The sequence below is a fragment of the Lampetra fluviatilis genome, chromosome 72 (assembly GCF_964198595.1).
Source record: "Lampetra fluviatilis chromosome 72, kcLamFluv1.1, whole genome shotgun sequence".
In the NCBI taxonomy this organism is placed as follows: domain Eukaryota; kingdom Metazoa; phylum Chordata; class Hyperoartia; order Petromyzontiformes; family Petromyzontidae; genus Lampetra; species Lampetra fluviatilis.
In genome coordinates, this window is record NC_136346.1 from 2553690 (window position 1) to 2576681 (window position 22992).

Below are 22992 nucleotides of genomic sequence, written 5' to 3' on the forward strand. Positions count from 1 at the left end.
TGTTTCTGACCTTATGTTTCTGTGTATTTGTGTTCCTGTACGTGTCTGTATTCATATGTCTTAATGTTTGTGTGTGCCTGTCTCTGTGTGTGCGTGTGCTTCTGTGTGTTTAATTGGTATGTGGGGGAGCGGTCGTAAACATCACCACTGGAGAGACAAAGGTGTCGTGGCGTGGTGTTGGCCACCCACCCCCTCGTGTGCTGTACCGGCCTTCATAGGTGCTTGCTAACGGCACTCGCCCCAACAGCCTGGACAGGTTATAAGGGGAATCTTTGTTATTATATTAACTTCGATGTATGTGTGTCCGCCTGCCTATTTGTTTCACGTCGACGTGTGTCCCCGAGTGCTTGTCTGTCAGTGTTTTACTATCATCGTCTCTTTGTGTCCTGTTGATCAATGCGTGTTCCTCCTACCCCTACACGGCTCAACCAGAAACCCCAACACTTTTGTCCTTCTCCGCGAGGGCTTCGATTAGAACGGGTGGAAACGTGCGGCGCGGACGATGTTCAACTTGCACCATGGCTGGTGGCACACACACCCGACACAACAGTCTTCAACAAAGCCAGTCTTTATTTCCTGAGGCACGAGACGCACGCACGCACGCGTCTTCTCACTTCACTCCAAGCCTGTTGAGCTCTCTCGTTCTTCCCTCCCAACCCACCACCACATATATATCCCCCAAGCCCCCTTTCTTGAAGGTTCCTTGACCCACGTTTCCTCTACAGCCAATCACATTCTCACTTTCTCTTAACGGATCCCCCCCCCCCAACCGACCTCCGTTACCACGCCCCTTTTCCATTTTGTATGTCTCCCTCCAATCCCTTAAATGAACCTTATGGCGGGACCCTCGGGGTCCCCATAAGCCCCAGTTCTCACATAAACTGCGTTGCAACGTCATTTTATGTCTGTTGAAGGGGAACGATACGGCAATCTATTCCTCTCGACGACGGCAAATTTTGGCAACGACGGGTGCTCGGTGAATGATCCGCACCAGGTGGGTCGCGGTGTTTATGTGCGCGGTGGGATGGAGTCGTCAAAATCTTGTATTAATTACGATTTAGATTTCCGTTTATTCTGGAACCCGGGGTCCCGCCATAAGGTTCAAATGTCCCCCCCCACCCCCGACTCTATCCGTGCCACCTGAGTGTCCACCACGTCAGGTGAGCATCGTCGGTAAGCGATGCAATCTCTACGTACTGTACACGCATGCCATTGACTTAAAATGCGCACGACGGTCAGGTTGTATTGCACTTTTACCGTATCAACAACACGCATCTTCTTTACAACACTGGTAAATGCAACTAATCGAACATCCAGAGTTAATGTGCCTATTATTATACATATACACCAAAACCACAATGTCAGTTTACGACAATATGGAATTCTACAAACACATTCTTACGAGTGCACGCTTTCGAGGCAGGCTGTCCAACAACAAAACATCCTATTTGGAATAATAATAGGCTATACACTTTCTGGCATTAAAACAGGTGTTAAGATGTTCAAACAACACACCTTTTGCAAGAAATCAAGTCTGCATTAACCACGCACAGGACTTGTTGCAAAACGTGCAACCAAACTTGCTCTGATAATGCACGCATTCTCTTTGAACCCGTTTGGCCTCCACCAGAGACGGCGTTCTTTATGGCATTCTCACCCTACCGGTGTCAGACCAGAGAATAACGCCAAAGGGCGAACAGCGCAAAGGAAATGCAAATATCAGGGCACTTATAGCTCGGCAGTAAAAAAAAGGTTCAATAGATATGATCCTTGTCGTGTTTGTTGCAGCGTAGATTATGGTGAAGTTGATGGCGGTGTGATAGCGATGATGATGGCAATGTATGATGACAATAGTCTTTGCATAACATGCAATGAAACATGCTCTGCTAATTACGTATGCATTGCCTTTGAAACAGATTGGCCTACACCAGATAGATACACTTTCTGTTATGGCCTTGTCTCACTACCAGTCTGAGACAAGAAAACGCCAAAATGTAAACGGTACAAAAACAATGCAAATATCAGTGTCACTCGGTGGTTAGAACGTTTGTTGCCATATTTTGCCACGGCATGAAGTGTGCTTGATGTAGATGTGGCCGGTCTGCCCCGTCTCTCCCCTCCCGTCATTAATCCTTGCGAGGGGGAGAGCAGGGCTACACAGACTCAATGCCTTGCAATAATAGGTGTCCATTTGGCGTTTGAACACCTGAACACCACTCCTGTGCTACTGCGAGAAAGGGTGTAACGCCGATTATTTATTGAAAAAAAATGATCATCATCACCATCACACCTCGATGATCCCGGGGTTATTCCCAATCAGACGCAGCATTCGATCTAGAGCGCCGATGCGCGGAGCCGCTCACCTGATATTAAGCTTTGAACGGGTGGAGAGCCCAAAATGGGCGAGACTGGACAATGAGACCCATCATCCTGGCTCTCTGGAGATCACATCTGTATGGTTTAAAACAACATGGAGTTGAAACTCGAACCAGTTGCGTGTTCAACCGTTGTATCATTCTAAGCGACGGCGTAACGACATCATTATCAGCTCATGGGAGGGGGGGGGGGGTGTTGCGGAAAACGGTCAGGTGGAGTTTCCCAATACAGTTGATCATCGATTTGCCGGCATTCGATTATCCGATTTCCAACATTATCCGGCGGTCCCAGCCCAATCCGGCAAAACCCGCTCCAAAAACCTGTAACTAGTCCAGCGATCGGGACCGCGTGCGTGTGACAAAAAAAAGTAGCTACGCTTGAATCTTGACTTAAAGCTTTCGTGACTGCAGGAATTAATATTATTCGGGTCTTTTGGTAAAGTCACGTAGATAGGTTCAAATAAGATAACAAAAGAGTCTGCATTGAGCAGCTTTCCTCCTCTTTCCTCCTGATGACGATCGCTTGTGTTGTGATCGAAACGTTGTAGTTCTTGTTATTTTTGTTATCTTCTTTGAACCTATCTACGTGACTTTACTGAAATACCAAAGGAATATAGCTATGCTTGATTTCAGTGTTAAATATTACGTACAGTACATATAACAATTCTATATTTATTTAAAGTTGCACATTTTGATGTGACGTCACATTTCTCAAACCCCCCCCCTCGTCACACATCGTCACAAATGTCTGACCCCCCCCCCTAGGTGCGTGACGTCATTTATGGACGCCCCTTACGCTCACACGGTCTCGAACATTTAACGCTGTAGGGGGTCGCTCCTGTCTTTTCGCAAAAAATACAGCCACGAAAACAACAGCTCCTCTCAGTAGCTACGAACTTCTTTTGCAAATATTACGTTACTGTGCTCTTGATTAAATAAAAAATAAAATGCGGAACGTAAAATGAAATCTTTTCATAAAAAAAATCTAACCGTGTTTTAAATGTGTTGTTGTTCTTTGGCACACTGTTCTTTTCGGGAACATCTCATCGTGGTAGTTATTAAGGGGGTACCACCAGTTCGTAGCTTTGGCCACTAGGGTGGTGCAAAAGCAACCCATTCACTCTTCTTAATCGTCGGTGTCTCCTGTTCAACCTCTACCATGGGTCTTTCCCCCCAATATTCTTGCACAGACCACCGGCTTCTGGATGTTGCCATTTTTATTTTTTTGCCAAATCTTGATGACGCAGTACATTGTGTTTGTTGCAGGGGAAATTTTAGGAGATGATCCGTGTGGTTTGTAAGAAGCCCCACGATTTCCATGGGAAGAGTTGCATCTCTGCCGAAACCCAGAACCCACCGTCTTCAGTCTGTTTAGCCTCCACCATGTGCGAGCCATTTGGAATTGGAACCAGACACTTGATTTTTTCCCCCCATTCTTTTTTTCCACGGGGGAAGTTGTTCTGGCATCCTTCCGGTGACGTGGTGTCAGGGTGGTTACAGTGGAGCACAAGGCGCTGTTTACTCGATGAGAGAAGGGTGGTGGTGCTCGCCGATGGTCACGTAACGGATGGCGGACATCCCACTCTAGGACTATCCGGTCTCCTCTACTCCTCATGTTAAGGAGCTATATGCCACAGTGCAATATAGGCAGGGAACATGGGGTGGCACTTAGGCACACCCCGTTACGATTCTGCACGTATCATTTAAAATTGTGTTGTCGACATGTTTACTGTGGGTTGAGCATCCCCAGTTAGAGCGTGCACACTCAGCCACAGAGCGGATTAATGTGTCCGCCTCCCCCCACTTTTAATTTGTGAGCTTTCGCAGGATGTCGTCTTGTGTGTTTGCCTTGTCTTTTGTACAGTATTTAAAGTGTGCTCTCTGTAGCCGACTATATGCGATCCAGTGCGAATCGTATTCTAAGCGACCGCGTTAACCTTTAATTATTATTTGATGAATACCTCCCTCACGCCGCGTCAGTCGCCAGGAATTGTTTTACCATACTTCACCATGCTGGTCAAATGCAGGTTGTTGGTGATAGAGAGACTTTGTTCTATGTTAAGCCTCCCACTATAAATGCGACAAATCACCCCCCACCGCCAGTCCAATGTCTATTAAGGTAGAGGTATATTTAAGTGATCTAACCCCACATATAAAAATACAAACTTTATTACGGATATTATTGGTCACGAAAGCCTACTACGACGTGTTAAACTGAGGTAGAGGTGTCTTGGCACTTGATCTACGACCAACAACCCGGCGAGCTCACGGACAAAAACACACCGGTGGTAGAGACTGTATAAACCTGTCCTTGGGCCTCCCCTAGGTCGACTCGGCCTCAAATGAGTACCTGGTGCAGTGTGAAAAATAAATCATTGCCACCGGGGAGACAAAGGCGGTCTGGCGTGGTAATGGCCAAATCACTCCCTTGTGTGCCACAGCGCCGGCCTTCAATGGTGCTCGCTAACAGTACTTGCCTCAACAGTCTGTTTAGATTTGACTTCTCCAAGACAGAGGTTCTCTGCAAGCCATCTGGCTATCATGAAAGATTCGTTCATGAGGCGATCCACATATACAAACACAGAGACAATTTTAACCGAGAAGATGGATTCTGGCTTAGCAATCATTGGAAGGACGTAATAAACCATTTCGATACACATTAGGGTGGGTAGAATAATACATAGTGTTAATTTGAAATGTATAAGGTATAGGGTGGTTTATAGTAATACAGTATATAATTTAATGTTGGGTTTATCTATGGCAGTATATAGTACGGTATATGCTCGTGTGATGTAAGAGAATAAAGTTTAGATGGAAGCATATTATATAATTTTTACGACGTAGAATTGTAATGTATTACTTGCTGTTAGTAACTCAGTTTATTGTAGAGTATAGTAAGTATACTGATGGTGCTATGCAGTTTATACTTTAGTTTTTTATGTAGTTTATACTTTAGTTTTCTACGTGGTTGTTTAGTAACTGCAGCTACATATCATTAACATTCCTTTCCTTTGTTAATGCTACTCCCTGCACCCCCCCTTGGTGCTGCTGATCCTGCATAATGCATGGGCATAATATGACTTTGAAACCCCCCCCCGCCCACCTCCTACGCATTTCCCATGAATATGCTAAATTCCTCTTCATATGCACATTCTTTTTGTTAAGGCGCTCTTCCACCTCCAACCCAGTTTATATATAAGCTCCTAGCTTGGTAGTGTCTCATTCTCATTCTTCACCTGAAGACGGCTGCTTGCGTTGTAGCCGAAACGTCGTGAGAATTATTTCATTTTATTATGTTTTATTTTTATTATTTTATTACTTCCCTTCTACGTGACTTTACCGAAAGAACCAAGAAGATGAGTCTGTTTAGACTATACGGGGGATATTAGTTTTTTTGGTGATAGTGGTGGTGATGCTGCTTAGGTTATACACCTCCTGAACGTTCTGGCTATACCTGCAGACACATAACTGTTGTATATTTAGTGTGTGTATGCGCGTCCGTGTATATCCAAGTGTAAGTCGATGTCTTTGTGTGTGTGGGTCAATGTCTGTGTGTGTAGGTCGATGTGTGTGTCTGTCTTTTTCCCCCGGGCAACGCCGGGTACTTACCGCTAGTATGGATATAATCTGTGTACGTGTGCACTTGGGTGAAAGTACATGTGTGTGTAGTTATCTGTGGCTCTTTCCATGTGTGTGTGTGCACATCTGTCTGTGTGTGTGTGGGGAGTGGTCGGGTAGTAGCGGTTAGTGCGCTGCACTACGAACCCGGCGACCAACACCAGTGATAGTCTTTATCTGAACCGGACATGGGCCTGCACTAGGTCGACTAGGCCTCAAATAAGTACCTGGTGTGGTGTGTAAAAAATCATCACCACTCGGGGGACAAAAGGCGTGGTGCTGTCCAAACTGCCCCGTCTTGTGCCACAGTTTTGGCCTTCATTGGTGCTTGCTAACATAACTTTCCCCAACAGTCTGTTAAGACTACACGGGGGGTCGTTGCCTTTGGTGATGCGAGATTACAGGCACCTCGCCGCTATCAGCAGGTTCACTTGGGTGAATAGAACGGCTATAGAGCCCCTGTGGGGTTGGCAAACAAGCCACGGATAAGAGCGAGCAGCACCTTGGACCTCGATCACGCGGCCAAATGTAGATATGAAAAAAATTATATAAACATTTCGCAACTGTATTTACGAGCCACGTGGGCTACAGGCGATTAGGTTGGCTACGTTCGGTGCGAAAAAAAGTCTACATACATACCTCCGATTAGCACGGTTCGCTATGTATGGTGCAAAAGAAGTTCAACATATACAGTCATACCTCGGTATACGACCACTTTGGAATACGTCGAATTTGGTATACGTCGTGTTTTGACGAGAAAAAAATGTCTTGGGATACGATGTCTTGCATGGGATATGACGCGCTTGCTAGAACTTGTATGGGCCAGGATGAGTCACCGCGTACCTGCGTATGCCCCGTTCACGACTGAAAGAAAGCGCCGCTCCTCAGTCTGTCTGTAGATCTCGTTCAGTGCACAACTCTTGCTATAACTCTCTGTGAATTTCCACGTGTTTTTTTGTCATTTTAACTTCTCTCAGCAAGGTAAAGTGACGTAATTTTTTATTTTTTTTTATTTTAATTTATTTATGCATTTATTTTAATTTATGTATGCATTTTAGTAATAAGTAGTGTCTAAATTATTTTATACAACCCCATTAATGTATAATATGACATATAAAATATAATTTTTTATACTCTGGAACGGATTTTTTCCTTTCCCTTTATTTCTTATGGGAAAAATTAGTTTAGTTTACGTCATTTTCGGTATAAGTCCTACCTTCTGGAACGAATTAACGACGTTTACCGAGGTACCACTGTATTTCGACGAGCATGGTTGGCAATGTATGGTGTGAAAAAACTTCAACGTAACATACATTGCATAAGGCAATTTAGCACCGATGGCATTGCTGGAAGGGGCTTTGATAATTTCTCGACTTTATTGCAAATAAAGTATAAAAACAATTATGCATATCTTACCGATAAAAGGCATTTTTGTCTGTCTGTCCGTCTGTCTGTCTGCGCACATGCACTTGCAAGGGATTTTGCTCTCAAACGGTGGGGTTTACGTAAAAAAAACCTTTGCCAGCGACCACGCCGTAAGCCCCACGGTGGACAAGCGCTATTCCGTTTTCCTGTCCGTTACCTTTAAAGAACAGTGTTTTTTTGCGATTTATTTTTATTTAAATATTTAGTTGTCAAATTATTTATTTACTTCCCTTCGCCGCTCGGGGAGTGCTAACGCAGCAGGCTGCACTTGCGCACAACATCCACTAGGTTAGCCCCTAGCAATCCACACGCGCCATCGCCGCAGGTAGCAACACACACACGATCGGCACAGATTTTCATTCACGTTACACATGCAGCAAAAGCACACAACACGTTATGTCTAACCCAATGCGTCATCAAACTACTATAGAGCCCCTAGATATTATTATTATAGTGCTTAAATTGTATTATTGTAGCACGGACGGGGGAGCGGCCCAGCCCCCAGCCTGCCAAATTCACACCTCGGCCGGCTGGGAAATCTAGGCGAGGCCGAGGGCTCTGCATGGGACTAGACCTCACCATGCCAATGTTAGCCACAATATCCTTTTCTTCTTTCCCTAACCTTACCTTGATAGCAACCCCGTTTTTTTTTAATAACCTTCCGAATATTACATTACCTACGTTTGTGTGCAGACATTTTTTGTTTGACTGCTCACAACTAATATTTAGAAAATCACTTGGTCGTTTTTTTTTAATTTGTCAACTCGCCTTCATGGAAATATACGTTTTGTATCACCACCTTGCAAATATAACATTAATACTGTTTGTGTGCAGACAAATGACATTTCTATTCCTTGCGTCTTTTGCTAAACTCAAGTACATTGCAACTTATGATTTAAATTATCACCTTCCAAACATTACATTACAAAAGTTTACGTGCAGAAAATTATAATTTCTCCTCCTAGCTTCTTTCGCTAAACTCATGTACATATAAACCTGCTAATTTCATATTCACCTTGATTACTTTATAATATTACAATGTTTGTTTTAGTTTGGGCGCATATAATATTGCTTACTTACCTTCGCCATTATTAAGAGATGTATTTCAGTTGCAAAACCACGTGGACAGAAACCTCTTCTTTACATATGTAGCGTCAGATCGCGTACGCACATTTGTAGCGCTGACCTGCAATGGCGGACAGTGCCCATCAGGGGCGGTACCTCATACCGGCGGGGAGATCGTTACAATCCCCAGCCCAGGAGGGAGGGGGCTGCGGGGTGTTCTGGGATCCCTGGGACCCCCACCCTTCTGGAACTCCTAAGGGGGCGTGGCCAGAAGCTGACACACTGGGGAGGTGTATAAAAGCCAGGCCTCTCCACAGGTTGAGGGCAGAGTTACGAAGACTGAAGACCAGTTAGACTAGGACCCTGGGACCTCGAGCCCGCTGCCCTTGTAAGGGCCGGGTCGAGCTTCGACCAGTGGTCGGACCCGTACCTTGGCTGGGTCGGGTCAGGATAGCCTCCCCAGTCAGGACCCTGGGACCTCGAGCCCGACGTCCTTCTCAGGGCCGGGCCGAGCTGGGACCAGTGGCCAGGACCCGTACCTTAGCTGGGTCGGGTCAGATAGCCTCCCCTAGGACATGGCGAGCCGGAGGGCTGGGAGTGAACAGGGCAGTGTTTAGGTCACACTAGCCCGGAGGCCATACCTCCCTAGCTAGTGGGTGTTAAGGGAGTTGCTGTTAGTTAAAAATAAATATACCGTGTTGCCTCTACCTCACCGTCTCCACTACACATACTCATCTTCCTTTTATTAAATTCATAATGTTATTGTGCAGAACACTATTCTTTCCATTCATTGCTTCTTTCGCTAAACTCACGTACATAGAAAGCTGCCATTTAAAAAAGCACCTTGCAAATATTCAAACTTATTTTTGTGTACTCACACCTAATATTTTACACTACCCTTGGACATGTCTACTATTTTTTTGTGTCAACTAACGTTGATAGAACCATTAATTTTAACGAATCACCTCGCAAATATTACAATTAAAATGTTTGTGTGCTGACTACTACCATTTACCTTCATCTATATTTATATATTCTAAATTGCCTCTAGGTCAAGGTGTGCATGTGAGTCCCTGTCCGTGTCTGCCACCATGTGTGTCTGTCTACGTCCGTGTGCTTGTGTGTATAAGTCGATGTGTGTGCGAGTCGATGTGTGTCTGCATTTTTCGCTAGGGAAATGCCGGGCACTTCCTGCTAGTGGATTATATAATGCTTTACAAACCGATGTATTTGTTGTCTGCGATGGTCACTGTGTAGCTGTAAGTGAAACCAGACATGTTTGTCTGTTCAGGGCAAAATAAATTTTCCCATTTGTAAGTAGTACCTTTTGCTCTGGTTTGTCTTCACGTTTTGAGAAATACCTTTTGAATCAATTTGGCCAGAGGTTAGTCCCTGATAACAACGAAACAGATTTACTCAAGTTTACCTTAACATAGTCAAAATATATCGACGGACAGACAGGCACACAGAGCTCATGCATAAGCCTTTCAAAGTGTTTAACCAGGTTATGCAGTAAAAAAGTTTATTTTTGGGGGTTAAGTGGTGTAAATATGTCTCGTTAAACCGGCCACTGCCCGACACAGCCATTGAGTAAGGGGGTTTATCACATAAACAAACGTAGCCAATTCGTTACTAGCTCAGCACTAAATTAGCTGTTGTGCTGGAGCGTAAACCCACATCAGTGAAATATTATGGTAGTTGAATTGTAAATGTGAACTCTTTGGGTCTTTCGGTAAAGTCACGTAGGTAGAAAAAAAATAGATCACGACGTTTCGGACGCAATACAAGCATCCGTCATCAGGCGAAGAATGGTGAGAAAGATGCTACAAGCAAGGGGTTACATAAGTGTGAGGCTAGCAAACAGAAGACTAGCAAGCGTCAGATAATCCTAGAGGGGGATTGAGGGGCTGCCATAACGAGAGAGCGGGTGGGGATGCAATTTACAGAGGGATCGGCGGCAGGAGGAGAGAGAGGGGGTGGGGCAGAGATAGGGAAGGGAGCTGCGCGAGTGCCAGGGGGAGAGAGAGGGGGGGCGCAGGAAGAGAGAGAGGGGGTGGGCATAGATAAACGGTGGCAGGGAGATAGAAAAGCTGTGTTAGTGAATGTGACTCAGAGAGCCGAGAGAAGCTGCTAACATAGGCGGGCAGGAAGGGGACATCACAGCCAGTTATGACCTAAACTGGTTAATAACGTCCTTCAAATGATTGCTCAGTTTGTACCCATCTTCTCGGTTGAAATTGTGTCCGTGTTTATATATCTGTATGGCTTCATGGACAAATCTTTGATGGTAGCCCGAAGGTTTGCAGAGTACCTTGGTCTCGGAAAAAAACTATCATGTGAGCCCACCGCGTTAAAACAGTGGTCTGCCACGGCAGAGGTGTTGGTTCTGCCGTGTTTCAAATCTGCCTTGTGTTCGCGAACACGGTCCGAGACATGTCGTTTCGTTTCCCCAATGTAACTGCTGCCGCAGACACAACTTAGTTTGTAGATACCAGGGTATTGCATGTCAGGAATCCCATCCTTCACAGATGGGATCAAATCACAGATTTTGGGTACTGTGTTGAATCGAATCTGGATCTTGTGTTTGTCCAAAATTTTGGAAATCTTTTTGGTAACACATGCTATGCATGGCAAGGTGATGTTTTTTTTCTACCTACGTGACTTTACCGAAATACTCAAAGAGTATGGATTCCTGCAGTCACGAAAGCTTCAAATGAAGATTGTAAATGTGTGTTATGGGTTTTAATCTCCAACACAACCGATTAATGGTGAACTAGTAAACTAATTGACTACGTTTTTTTCCCTCCAGATTTAGAAACATCCGTTTAGAGTATTTAGCTGCTATAAATTTCCACGTGATGATGAGTCACTTCGTGGAGCTATCATCTGAAAAATACCTACACAGCTCAATAGGCCTTACCTGGTAAAAGAGGAAGTAAATAAATCGCTTTAATGTCATTCAGTGGTTGCCCTTAGAAGGGGAGTGCAGTGTTGGGTTCCCTCCCCTCCTCAACATTTTCTTGTGGTCAGCAGATCTGCTCGACATCTTTCTATATGTCCTTGCTTTTCATAACCGGTTTAGTTTACGGTGACGGGTGTGTACAAAACGTGCGTCACCTAAAACGGGTATGCGCATTGCCTCAAAATTTGTTTTGTGGTGTGCCTGCTACCACAACGCTGTTTAGCAAGGAAGTTCGAGGACTGTCCTATGCGACAATGGAGCTGTGGTGATACATAAACTAAACTATTGAAGTGTTAACTATTATTTTTATTGTACCAGGTAAGACCCACTGAACTATGTAGCTCTTTTGTCAGAAGCGACCTGGCTATCACAAATAATAGCTCAGCGAAGTGGCTTGTCATGTGGCAATTTATAGCAGCCAAATATTCTGAACACGTGGTGCTGTTGTTTCTGAATGTGGAAAGCCGGAGGACCCGGAGAAAAATCCACGCGACCATGGGGAGAAAGACACCACAAACTCAAAATATATAGGCGTCAGGGTCGGGATAGAACCCATGACCTCCTGCATACCAGGAGAGGTAGTTAAACATCTCACCTCCGTGGCACCATATGTCCAGGTCCGGACGACGTGCAACTTGTACGTATGTATGTCTGTTGAACTTCTTTCGCACCACCAGACGGAGGCAACTGTGCTAATCGGAGGTGGGGGGAAGACAAACTAAAGACAAAAAGCTGTTTAAAAAAAGTTGAAAATTTTCTAAGAAATTACTTGGGAGGGGAATCGTAGAGGTGGTGGCATTTCCACACGAGCTGCTCCTGCTGCTACCCTTGGTCTTTCTGAGTGGTGAAGGTCGTAAGTTTTGGAAGGTGCTTACGGAGCTGCCTTGGCGAGCCGTTCTCGACTGTGCAACATCGCAGACGATGAAGGAAGTTGATTTACTCCCTTAGTTTGACGAGGTGCCAAGTAATTTTTTTTCGTGAGTCGACTACTCTCGACAAAGCTTCTTCAGTGTCGTGGAATCTGCACTTACCTAGGCAAGTATTGAGTACTCCATTGCCACTCTACACTATTTAGCTTGTCGATGGTGCGGAGGCTTTTGGTAATCAAAGGGGAGTTGTGCCACTTTCCGCAAGATGTCGAGCCTACAATCTGCTCTTGTGACCATGGTGTTTGTATGGCTGGTCCAGTTGATTTTTTTGTCAATGGTGACCACCACAATATTACATTTTTATTTAAAGCTTTCATGACTGCAGGGATTCATATTCTTGGTTCTTTCGGTAAAGTCACGTGACTTCACCACAATGTTGTTAGTGGGATACTTGGTGATGGTAATACAAGGCGCCGTGGTGGCTAGCAAATGTTAACTACCTCACCTGGTATATAGGAGCTCGTGGGTTCAATCACGAACTTGACACCTGCTGTATATTTGGCGTTTGCGCGTCTCTCTCCCCGTGGTTGTGTGGATTTTTCTCCAGGTCTTTCGCTTTTACCTTACAATTTTGAATCATCATCATGCGTTTTAGAGTTTTTGGATGCTATAAATCTCCACATGATGTGGATATTTATTTGGTGATAATTGTGGCCATAGCTCAGTGGGTCTTACCTGGTAAAATAAAAAATAAAAAGTTTAGTTTATAGAATGCTATTGGGGAGGTGGTTAGGCTCTCTCTCTTATTGGAGATGGTCATTGCCTGGCAATTTGTTACTTGCCACTTATGAGTGCAGATAGTACTTGGAGCATCATGTTCGCTATTGTGAATGTCAAACAAAGTACAGAAATATTCCTTTCCCGTGAACATAATAACGTGGAATTGTCACTACTGATACTGGACTACCAACAGCTGTCTGTCCTCATTTGCCTTTTCAATCACAGTACAGTCTGGTTCTCCTATAATGTGGCGGTAGTAGAAGAACACCATGTTATGGAGAAATCGCGATATAATAATATATAGTACAGGGGGTAAAGCACAGGCCATGATAACGCGCAAGATGATGCATAATGCAGGGCCGGACACAGCCTGAGAGGTGCGTGGTGGGTAGCGTTTATAAGCATCATCCAGCAGCATTCCCTTGCCTTGTTGTGTGGTGATGATGATGGTGCTATGCCGAGGCAGCCACCGTTACAAACCACTTTTTCCTCTTCGTGCGATGTAGTTCTGTTTGCTCGATTGCAATATATATCCGATTCGCATCCGCATCATAAAAAAAGTGTGTTCCCTAATTACACGTCCGTCAAGAGTACCACCGCAGCGGCATTGTTAGTTGACCTCTGTCAAGTGAGATCGATCACTGACAACAGCCTCAATGCAAAACCCCACAGCCACAGCACTCGCCCATGCTCTCAAATAAAACTAACTCACAACCTCGATGTGAAACCAAAAGCCCTCATACCTTCCATTTACAGGACCGAGCCCCATATCCGATGTAAATTGCACATTGGAGGGAAGGGATGAGGGGTGCTGCTTCACATTAGTCTACCAAGCTTAGTTGGCACGTGGAGGTTGAATTTGGCATCCGTAATGATGGCACACGGTGACCTGTAACTGGGTAGCTGCGATCTGCGAGGTGAATGTGTAGCACAGCATTTAACTTTTAATCTGATTTCAGCCACCATATTATTTTGTTTTGGCGCCGCGATGGCTAGGAGATGTTGAGTACCTTGCCTGGTATGCAGGAGTTCGTGGGTTCAATCCTGACCCTGACACACCACACGTTTAAGGTATTTGGCTACTTCTATACATTTCCACACGACGATATCAGCAACTATGTTGAGTGATCATATGTGATAGCCTGGTCGCTTCTGATAAAAGAGCCACATAGCTCAGTGGGGCCTTACACCTGGTAAAATAAAAAAAGAGTAAAATAGTAAGACGTTAATAGGCCGCTACGTTAAGGTCTGTGGCCTGGCCACGCGGGCCCGAGGATGTAGGCCCTCGGGCTCTGCCTCCCTCCTGCAGGCGGCGGCGGAGGGCTCCCCAAGCGCTGTTCGCAGCTTGGCCCAGAAGAGTGGCCTCGCTGCCTCGTCCCGGGGCCACACCACATGGGTCTTAGTGTAGAGTAGGCGGCGCATGCGATGGTGGGCGGACAGCTCGCGGTCGGCGATGTCTTCGATGATGAGCGTGACGAGAACGTCGCGGTGCTCGCTGAAGAGGCGGTACGATGCCATCTGGATCTCCATAGAGCACCACTCACTGCGCAGGAAGCCACGGCTCACCACGCACACGGTCCTGCGGCTCTTGTAGATGGCATCGACAATGTTGTCCACGATGTAGCGGCCCGGCACGAAGTCGCGGTGATGCAGGCACAGCCTGTAGGGCGGCAGGGGGCCCCCATCCTGCTCCAGGCGTGGCACGAGCTCTGACATGACCCAGGCCTCGTCGCGCGAGTTGTACGAGATGAAGGCGTCATAGTCATGTGCCAACCCATCGGCGGCACGGCGCCGCTGCTCACGGAACCAGGCGAGGAAGACATGGAAGCCGTAGCGGATGTGCCAGCGCGCCTTCACGTGCACCAGTGTGAGCGCCACGAAGAGCGCCACGCTCGGCGTCACCGTGAAGAACAGGATCTTCTCCTCCTTCTCGCGGCACACGGCCATGTCAAAGTCTGCAAAGGGTGCGGCGGAGCCCTGCGACTCGCCCGACGAGCAGCTGAGCGAGTAGAGGCCCACCACCTGCACTTGGCTATTTAATGACCAGTTCTGGAACCACGAGTTGTCGCAGGTGCACACCACAGGGTTGCCGCTCATATCCAGGTAGTTCAGGTCACCCAAGGGCATGAGGGCCTCCTCGGTGATGCTCTCGATGGCATTGTCTACCAGGTAGAGTGTCTTGAGGTGACCCAGTGTCAGGAACTGGGCATCATCCACGGCACTCAGGCCCACATTGCGCAGGTCCAGGATGGAGAGGTTGGTGAGCCTGTGGAAGACGCTGCGATTCATGGTCTGCAGACCGCTCCCCATGTGCTGCATCTCTAGCAGGCGCAGGCTCACCAGGTCGTCGAACGGGTGCGATGCATGGTCTGAGATCTGGTTCCCGGCCAGGTGGAGGTTCTCCAGGAGGCGGAGGCCCGCGAACAGGTTCTCCGGAATCCTCTGGATGCCGTACGGCTGTTGGGCACTCAGCTTGAGCGTGATGAGGTTGCTGAGGTTGACAAAAGGCGGGTTGTCCAGCAGCCTGGTGCTGTACGAGATCATGTTCTTCACCAGGTCCAAAATGCGGAGCGACTCCAGCCCCGCAAACATAGACGGCATCACCCAGCCTATGGAATTTTCATCTAGGTAGAGGTTCCGCAGGCCCACCAGTCCCACGAAGGTGTGCTCCTTCAGGGACGAGATCATGTTGCTACCCAGGTCCAGGATCTTCAGCTGGGTCAGATTGCCAAACACCTGCCGGTGCAGGCTATTGATGCGGTTGCGCCTCAGGTTAAGCGTCTGCAGGTTCTCGAGGGCCGCGAAGGGTGATGACGCATGGAACTCGTGGATGAGGTTGTTGTCCAGGCGCAGTTCGGTCAGCTCTCTCAAGCCACAGAAGGGATTTTGGCTGATGCTGAAGATCAGGTTGCCCTTGAGGATGAGCGAGCGCAAGCTGGGCACGTGCACAAATGCCGAGTTTTGCACCAGCGTGATCTTGTTCCAGGCGAGGGAGAGCGCCTCCAGATGGGGCAGCCGCATGCACGTGTCGCACGGCTCCAGCACGTTCAGGTGGTTGTAGTCCAGCATCAGGGAGCGCAGGCCATGGTTGGGTCCCACCAGGGAGTAGCCCTGCATGGAGCGGATGTGGTTGCGTGACAGGTCCAGGTGGCGGAGAGCGGTGCAGTTCCTGAGTGCGTCCGCAGTCAGGTTGGTGATGCCATTCCTCATGAGGAACAGGGATTGAACCCTTTCCATGAGCTGGGAGCTGCATAGCATCTCGAGGCTGCCATGCCTGCTGAAGCCCGACTTCTGCAGTTCTAGGGTCTGTGGCTGGGCATTGTCGAGGTGCTGCAGCTCGCGGACATCGAGGCGGTTGTCCCCCAGCAGCAGGTAGGACACACCGCTGATATTGAGGCTCTGCAGCCCCCTGACATCCTTCAGCCAATTGCGGGAGAGGTCGAGGAAGGTTATGGTGGTGAAGAAATCGGCTGGCACCAACACCGCGCTGATGGAGTTGTTGGCCAGGTGAAGCCAGCTGAGGTTCCGTGGCAGCACGGGGCCTTCGCCACTGCTCATGTTGAGCGTTTGGATAGAATTTCTGCTGAGGTCGAGGGAGTGGAGGCTTGACAGGTTGGCGACAGCCTGCACAATCGATGGGAAGTTGCGCAGCGCGTTGTGCATTAGGCTAATGTTGAGGATGCTCCTGAGGGGCGCAAACAGCTCAGGCGAGAGGCGTTTCAGGAAATTGTGGTCGAGCAGCAGATACCTGAGCTCGGAGAGGCCGCTGAAGGCATCCCGGTCCAGGGCCCCGATACGATTTATGGACAGGTTCAGCGTTCGAATGGAGAGGTCCTGGAAACTGCCTGCCCGGATGGTGGCGATGCGGTTGCGGTCCAGCCGCAGGAACAAGAGAGCGCTGCTCATGTTCTGGAAGAGGCCTGGTCGGAGCTCCGATATGGAGTTTTTGGACAGGTTCAGCACCTGCGGTGTATTGTGGATGTCCAATACAGCCTCCAGAACATCTTTTATGCCACCGTTCACACATTCCACAGTGCCGGGGGGCTTCTCTATGCACTTCCGTAGGCTATAGCCCTGCACCGTGGGCAGCCACAGCAGGGTGGCGGCAAGCAGGAGCCACGGCACGAGGGGAATCCACTGACCGCCCTCGTGGCTGGAGCTGGCAGAGGTGAGGACTGTGGCCTCGTAGCCACGATGGTGCTGCTGCTGCTGGAGGCGGCACGCGGTGAGGCGTGGGATGCCCATTGCTTGATGACCACTCAGGACTGCGAGGTGAGAAAGGGGGGGAGTGGAGAAAGGATCGTGAGCCTCCACCGTTTATCCATATGTAGTCGATGGTCGTGTTTTTTTGGCTAGATCGCATGCATATAAATGCATGTCATTAAACCTGCCACGACCCGATACGGCCAATCAGTCAGGGTGTTGTCACGTAAAAAAAGTGGTCAATTCGTTGCTAGTTCAGCACTAAACCGGTTATTGTGTATTGGAGAGTAAACCCACAACACACATTTACCATTCGAGTACTGTTACTTTTCGCCGGTGTGATTACAACAACAACCTGCCTCATCAGGCAACAGCCAGATTTGTGGAGAAATCCTCCTGCTGTTTCGTTCTTAAATACAGGTGGGGATAAATGTGATGTTGTCACTGGTGAGGCAATCAGGTGCCAAGATAAGAGGGGAGTTAATGTATTAATGATCAGCACGATACTTAAAGAACACCAAATAAATATGAAATACTCCCAAAAACAACTGAAATCGAGAATATTTATTCCTTAAGGAATCCGATGAGCTATAAAGCTATTTTTGCACAGTCGTCCAGTAGGGGCACAGGGTCAGAACGTTACAATAACAAACACTACACAAAACACGATAGGAGTGCAGAGTACAAGACAGGCAAACAAATCACCAAAAAACAAACAAATAAAACTAAACCGTCCCATCCTACCACTGAGATATTAACTTATTTTTCAGAATCAACCTGGCAATCAAAATAGTAGCTCAACAAAGTGGCTTATCATCATTGTGTGGAAATGTATAGCAGCAAAGTCTCTGCTCAGAGAAACATCGGGCAACGCCTCTTTTCTACGAATGGCCCCAAGCCGGCATTGAAAGTCTGAAATATATTCATAATAATAATTAAAATGTATAAAGCACCCTGAAACAATCGTTCTCAGGGCGCTATGCATGGAAAGGTGGAAAATAGAGTTAACATCGACCAAGGAAAGAAGGAGAGGACGTTAAAAAATAACTAAAGAGAGGAAGCCATTTGAACCGATATGTTTCGAGTCGAGATTTGAAATGTTTTGAAAGTCCGGACCTCGAAGGGGCAAGGAGTTGAATAGTTTAGGTGCCGCAATTGCAAAGGCACCGTCATCCCCAAGTGTGAAGCCTAGAACGTCGGACTTGTGAGCAATGCACAATCAAAGGATCTTAATGATCTTGATGGACTATATGACTGAAGGTCATGGATCGAAGGAGGAGCAAGTCCATTTAAAGCCTCGAATACCAGCAAGATAATCTTAAAATCAATACAGGTATGGACAGGGAGCCAGTGAATGCACAGGGGCACAAGTGTGAGCTGTAACTAATAAAGGTGTACCAGTTAGCAACCTGGCGGCCGCATTTTGAACATACCAAAATTATTGACCTCGTGTATATGATAGACATTCCAACCATCAATAAATAAGTTAAGAGAGATCGATTTGGATACTTGTTGGAGGTACTGATTAAAATAAACTGTGTTTTATCATTCATTTTAAGGAAGATTTGAGACATCCATGCTTTGACATGAGACATTGACTGTACTAATAATGAAACTGCAGATATAACATGCAATCCCAACTGTAGGTAGATCCGAGAGTCATCTGCATAACAGTGATATAGCTGAGCCCTTGGTGTTGTAATGAAGCTCCAAGTGGGGCCAAATAGACAGAACAGGATGGAGCCTAATACTGATCTCTGAGGGACACAGTAAGGAACTAAGTTAATTATGGATTTATAAGTGCCCATTCTGACAAATTGCTTGCAGTATTAGAGATAATAGTTGAACCATTTCAACGTGGTGCCTGAGATCCCTATCAAGACCTCCAATTGGTTGAATAAGATATTGTGATAAATTGTGTCTAAGGCTGCATTTAGGCCAAGGACAAGGAGAGCGCTTGGATAATATTTATTAGCAGCAATTAGGAGATCATTAATTATCCTTACTGAGGCTGTTTCAGTGCTATAACCAGATGTATAATCTAGACTGAAATGGATCGAGTTATTTGAAAGCAGGTGTAGATGAAACTGTGATGTGACAGTCTATTCAATAATCTTAGATAGAAAAGGAAGATTTGAGATTGTGCAGAAGTTGCTAAGGACGGTTGAATCGAGACCAGCTTTCTTGAGAAGCAGTGTTACTGAAGCCATCTTAAATGCAGAAGGGACAATTCCAGTTTTTAGTGACCTGTTAAGAAGATTTTTAAAGAATAGGAAAATAAAATAAAAATTCTACCTAAGGACAGGAGTCAGAAAAGGACCAAGAGGAGAAAACGTGGGATAAGGTTTGTTAATTAATTAAATCAGTTCAGAGACTGAAATTTCAGAGAACCCAGCTAATACTGTGTCATTAAAAGATGGAGAAGGGAAGTCAGAAGGTAGAGAAGCAATCTTCTGTCTACAGATACTACTACAGCGATGCTACGAACATCAGAAAAAAGTGTACATCTGCTTCATAGATTACGAGAAAGCCTTTGACTCAGTCGACCACGACCGACTAGCTGCTCTATTAAAACAACTGGGACTAGCTAAAAACGACATCAACTTCATCATTGCTCTTTATTGGAAGCAAACAGCCCAACTCCGATATGACAACGAATTGACAGATCCAACACCAATACAAAAAGGTGTACGACAAGGCTGCCCACTTTCACCCAGTCTTTTCAACATCTACTCGGAGCAGATTTTTGATCGAACACTAGCAGATAAAAACATTGGTATTAAAGTCAATGGACAATACATCAACAACATCAGGTATGCTGACGACACTGCACTGCTGGCCGATTCGGAACAAGACCTACAACAAATCTTGGACGAGGTTGACACAGAGAGTCAAATATGGGGCTTACGAATTAATAAAAAGAAAACAAAGGTTATGAAGGTAAGCCGAACTACAAGCGAAATAACAATCAAGCTTGGCAGCGAAAAATTGGAACAAGTACACCGATTTAAATACCTTGGTGTAATCATTGACGATCAGTTGAACCATGAAGTCGAAATCAAGAGCAGAATTGAACAAGCAAGGCAAGCATTTATTAAATGGAAAACACTCCTTGCAGACCACAACTTGAGTACATCACTGAAACTGCGCACACTGAAATGCTACATCTGGTCAATTTTGCTGTACGGAGTAGAGACGTGGACATTGACAACAACAGCAACAAAAAGGCTTGAAGCTTTCGAGATGTGGCTGTATCGAAGAATGCTGAAAATCCCATGGACAGCCAAAACCACCAATACACAAGTTCTGCAAGATATGGGCACTGACAGGCAACTGCTGAAGACCATCATTAGCAGGAAGTGTTACTACCTAGGCCACATTGCCCGAAACGACCACAAATACCAGCTATTAAAGCAAATCCTTGAAGGAAAAATCGAAGGGAAAAAACGACCAGGACGGCCAAAAACGGCATGGCTCAGTAACATCAAAACATGGCTACAATTAACAACAGCACAAACTCTACACGCCGTGCTAGACCGGGACCAATATCATCGTGAAGTCGCACACGCCGTTAGGCAGCACTAAAGAAGAAGAAGAGGGATGACTGGGCAGATAAGTAATTGAGACCGGATGGAGCTATTTTTTCGAGAAAGAAATGTTGGAGTCAATTACAGAGAACATCAGAGTGGCTGGTCGAGTACCTTAGGTGGTTTTAAGAGCTGGTTTATGGTGTCAAATGCATGACACCATAAACCAGAGCTGGTTTATGGTCAAATCTGATTTTCTCCAGGCTAGTTTAGATTCGCGAACCACAGTTTTAAGTACACGAATATGAGGTGAGAACCAAGGTGAGGGTTTGATGGGTGAGATGTGGCTGGTTTTAAGAGGGGTCAGGGATTCCAATATTTGGTGAGGGATGGATTTATAGGCCAAAGCTACCTTGTCCACCAGCAGCGAACTAGGCTGAGAGACAGGAGAAAGGGAAATAGACTGGGCAATACAATTAGGGGGGATAGAGTTCATGCTGCGATGTGATTAGATATTTATGGGAACCAGATGGTGATGGTGAGGGTAACTCAAAGATTATTGCAGTGATCTGAAAAGGCCTATATCAACAACAAAAAGGTTTGAAGCGGAGCACCCAATAGAGCACACTGAGTATAAGGTATGGCCACCTGCGTAGGGCCCTGAACATGTTGTAAACACCAAATGAGTCTGAGATGGCTAAGAAATCTCTAACTCGGGTGGTAGATGAGGAGTCTATATACATGCTAAAATCCCCACATAGTAGAATCCGGTTGAATTCATTGACAGGAGCTCAGGGAAGTCAGCAAGGAAGGTAGTTGTTGGACCAGGTGGACGGTAACGCAAGCATGATAGTAGAGGTTGCAATGTTTTTTCAACGCAGAGCCACGTGTTCAAAGGAATGGAACATAGGTAACAAAGTTGACTGGATATTTGTTATACTGCGGATGAATACAAGGCTCTACCGGGACCAGAAGATCAGGGTCTATCATGAAAAGAAAAACCTGAAGGCGTTGCTTCAATTAGTGACAAATGGTCGGAAGGTCTATGCCAGGTCTCACTGAAACATGTGAGGTCCAGGGAATTTTCTAGAATGAAATAATTATACTCTTTGGTTCTTTCGGTAAAGTCACGTGGGTATACATTAAAATATATCACGACGTTTCATCAGGTGGGAAAGCATGGTCTGCTGCTGAGGCAGACTAAGTCTGCGCGACTTTACCGAAAGAACCAAAGAGTATGGATTCCTACAGTCACGAAAGCTTCAAATCAAGATTGAAATAATTTACGAGTAGTGCCTCACTCTTTAATGAATGAATGTTTAACAAAGTGACTGAGCAAGGTCAGAAACAGGCAGATTGAGAAATGGAATGTCCTAACCAAATGGCCCACAGTGGTCCCGAAGGTGTGCAGGGTCAGTCTTGCATAGATGCTTGTGTGAGAGTGGACTGTGAGAATGTTGGTGTTATGAGATGAGTCAGATAACGGGTTAATGACCCGAGTGCGAGGTTAGGCACGGAGAGACCACGTTCTCCTGCATCCAGTTAGGGGTGCCATGGTGGCGATATGTTAACTCCCTCGCCTGGTACGCAGGAGGTCGTGGATTTGATCCTGACCCTGACGGCTGCTGTACATTTGGGGTTTGTGTGTCTTGCTTCCCAGGGTCATGTAGATTTTTCTCGGGGTCCTCCGGTTTTTCCCTCCACATTTAGAATCAACATCACACGTTTAGAGTTTTGGCTGCTATACATTTCCACATGTTAAGCCACTTCGTTGAGCTATCATTTGTGGCCAGGTCGCTTCTGAAAAAGAAATACTATATAGCTAAGTGGGCCTTACCTGGTAAAAAAAATACAAATTGTTTCTAGTTTTTGGAGTTTCTAAATAATCCCTGTGCTGGAAAAAAGGCACGCAACAAATTTCATAAAGTGGGAAAAACACCCAAATCGACGTCTCACACTGGTGGCTTTGTTGCCCTCAAACAATTGCAGAAATTGGTTTTCCTTATAGCTGTTTCACGATCCACCCATAGCTTGTCAATTTGTTATGGTCTTGAATCCCCCCTCTTACTCCATCCTTTACTTTCCACCCTTCACTCTGTCCTTTAACTTCCATAATAGAGTTTTTTTGGGTTAGATCGCGTACATCTCTTCCTCTTATTTACATTCTG

General features: G+C 46.2%; 1 protein-coding gene and 1 long non-coding RNA gene across 2 annotated transcripts in view; both read right to left on the bottom strand.

Moving 5' to 3' along the window:
* The window catches only part of LOC144953063 (uncharacterized), a 33753-nt gene that overhangs the window by 6828 nt on the left and 3933 nt on the right, over positions 1-22992 (bottom strand). The gene's annotated exons all lie outside the window — the stretch shown is intronic.
* LOC144953064 (uncharacterized) lies at positions 13953-17029 on the bottom strand. The gene has a single exon (XM_078883583.1). The coding sequence runs from the start codon at positions 16998-17000 to the stop codon at positions 14331-14333; it is 2670 nt and encodes an 889-aa protein (XP_078739709.1). The 5' UTR covers positions 17001-17029; the 3' UTR covers positions 13953-14330.

Bases quoted from the DNA above. Each gene is read 5' to 3' on its own strand.
- LOC144953064 (XM_078883583.1), bottom strand. From the start codon at position 17,000: ATGAGCAGCGCTCTCTTGTTCCTGCGGCTGGACCGCAACCGCATCGCC.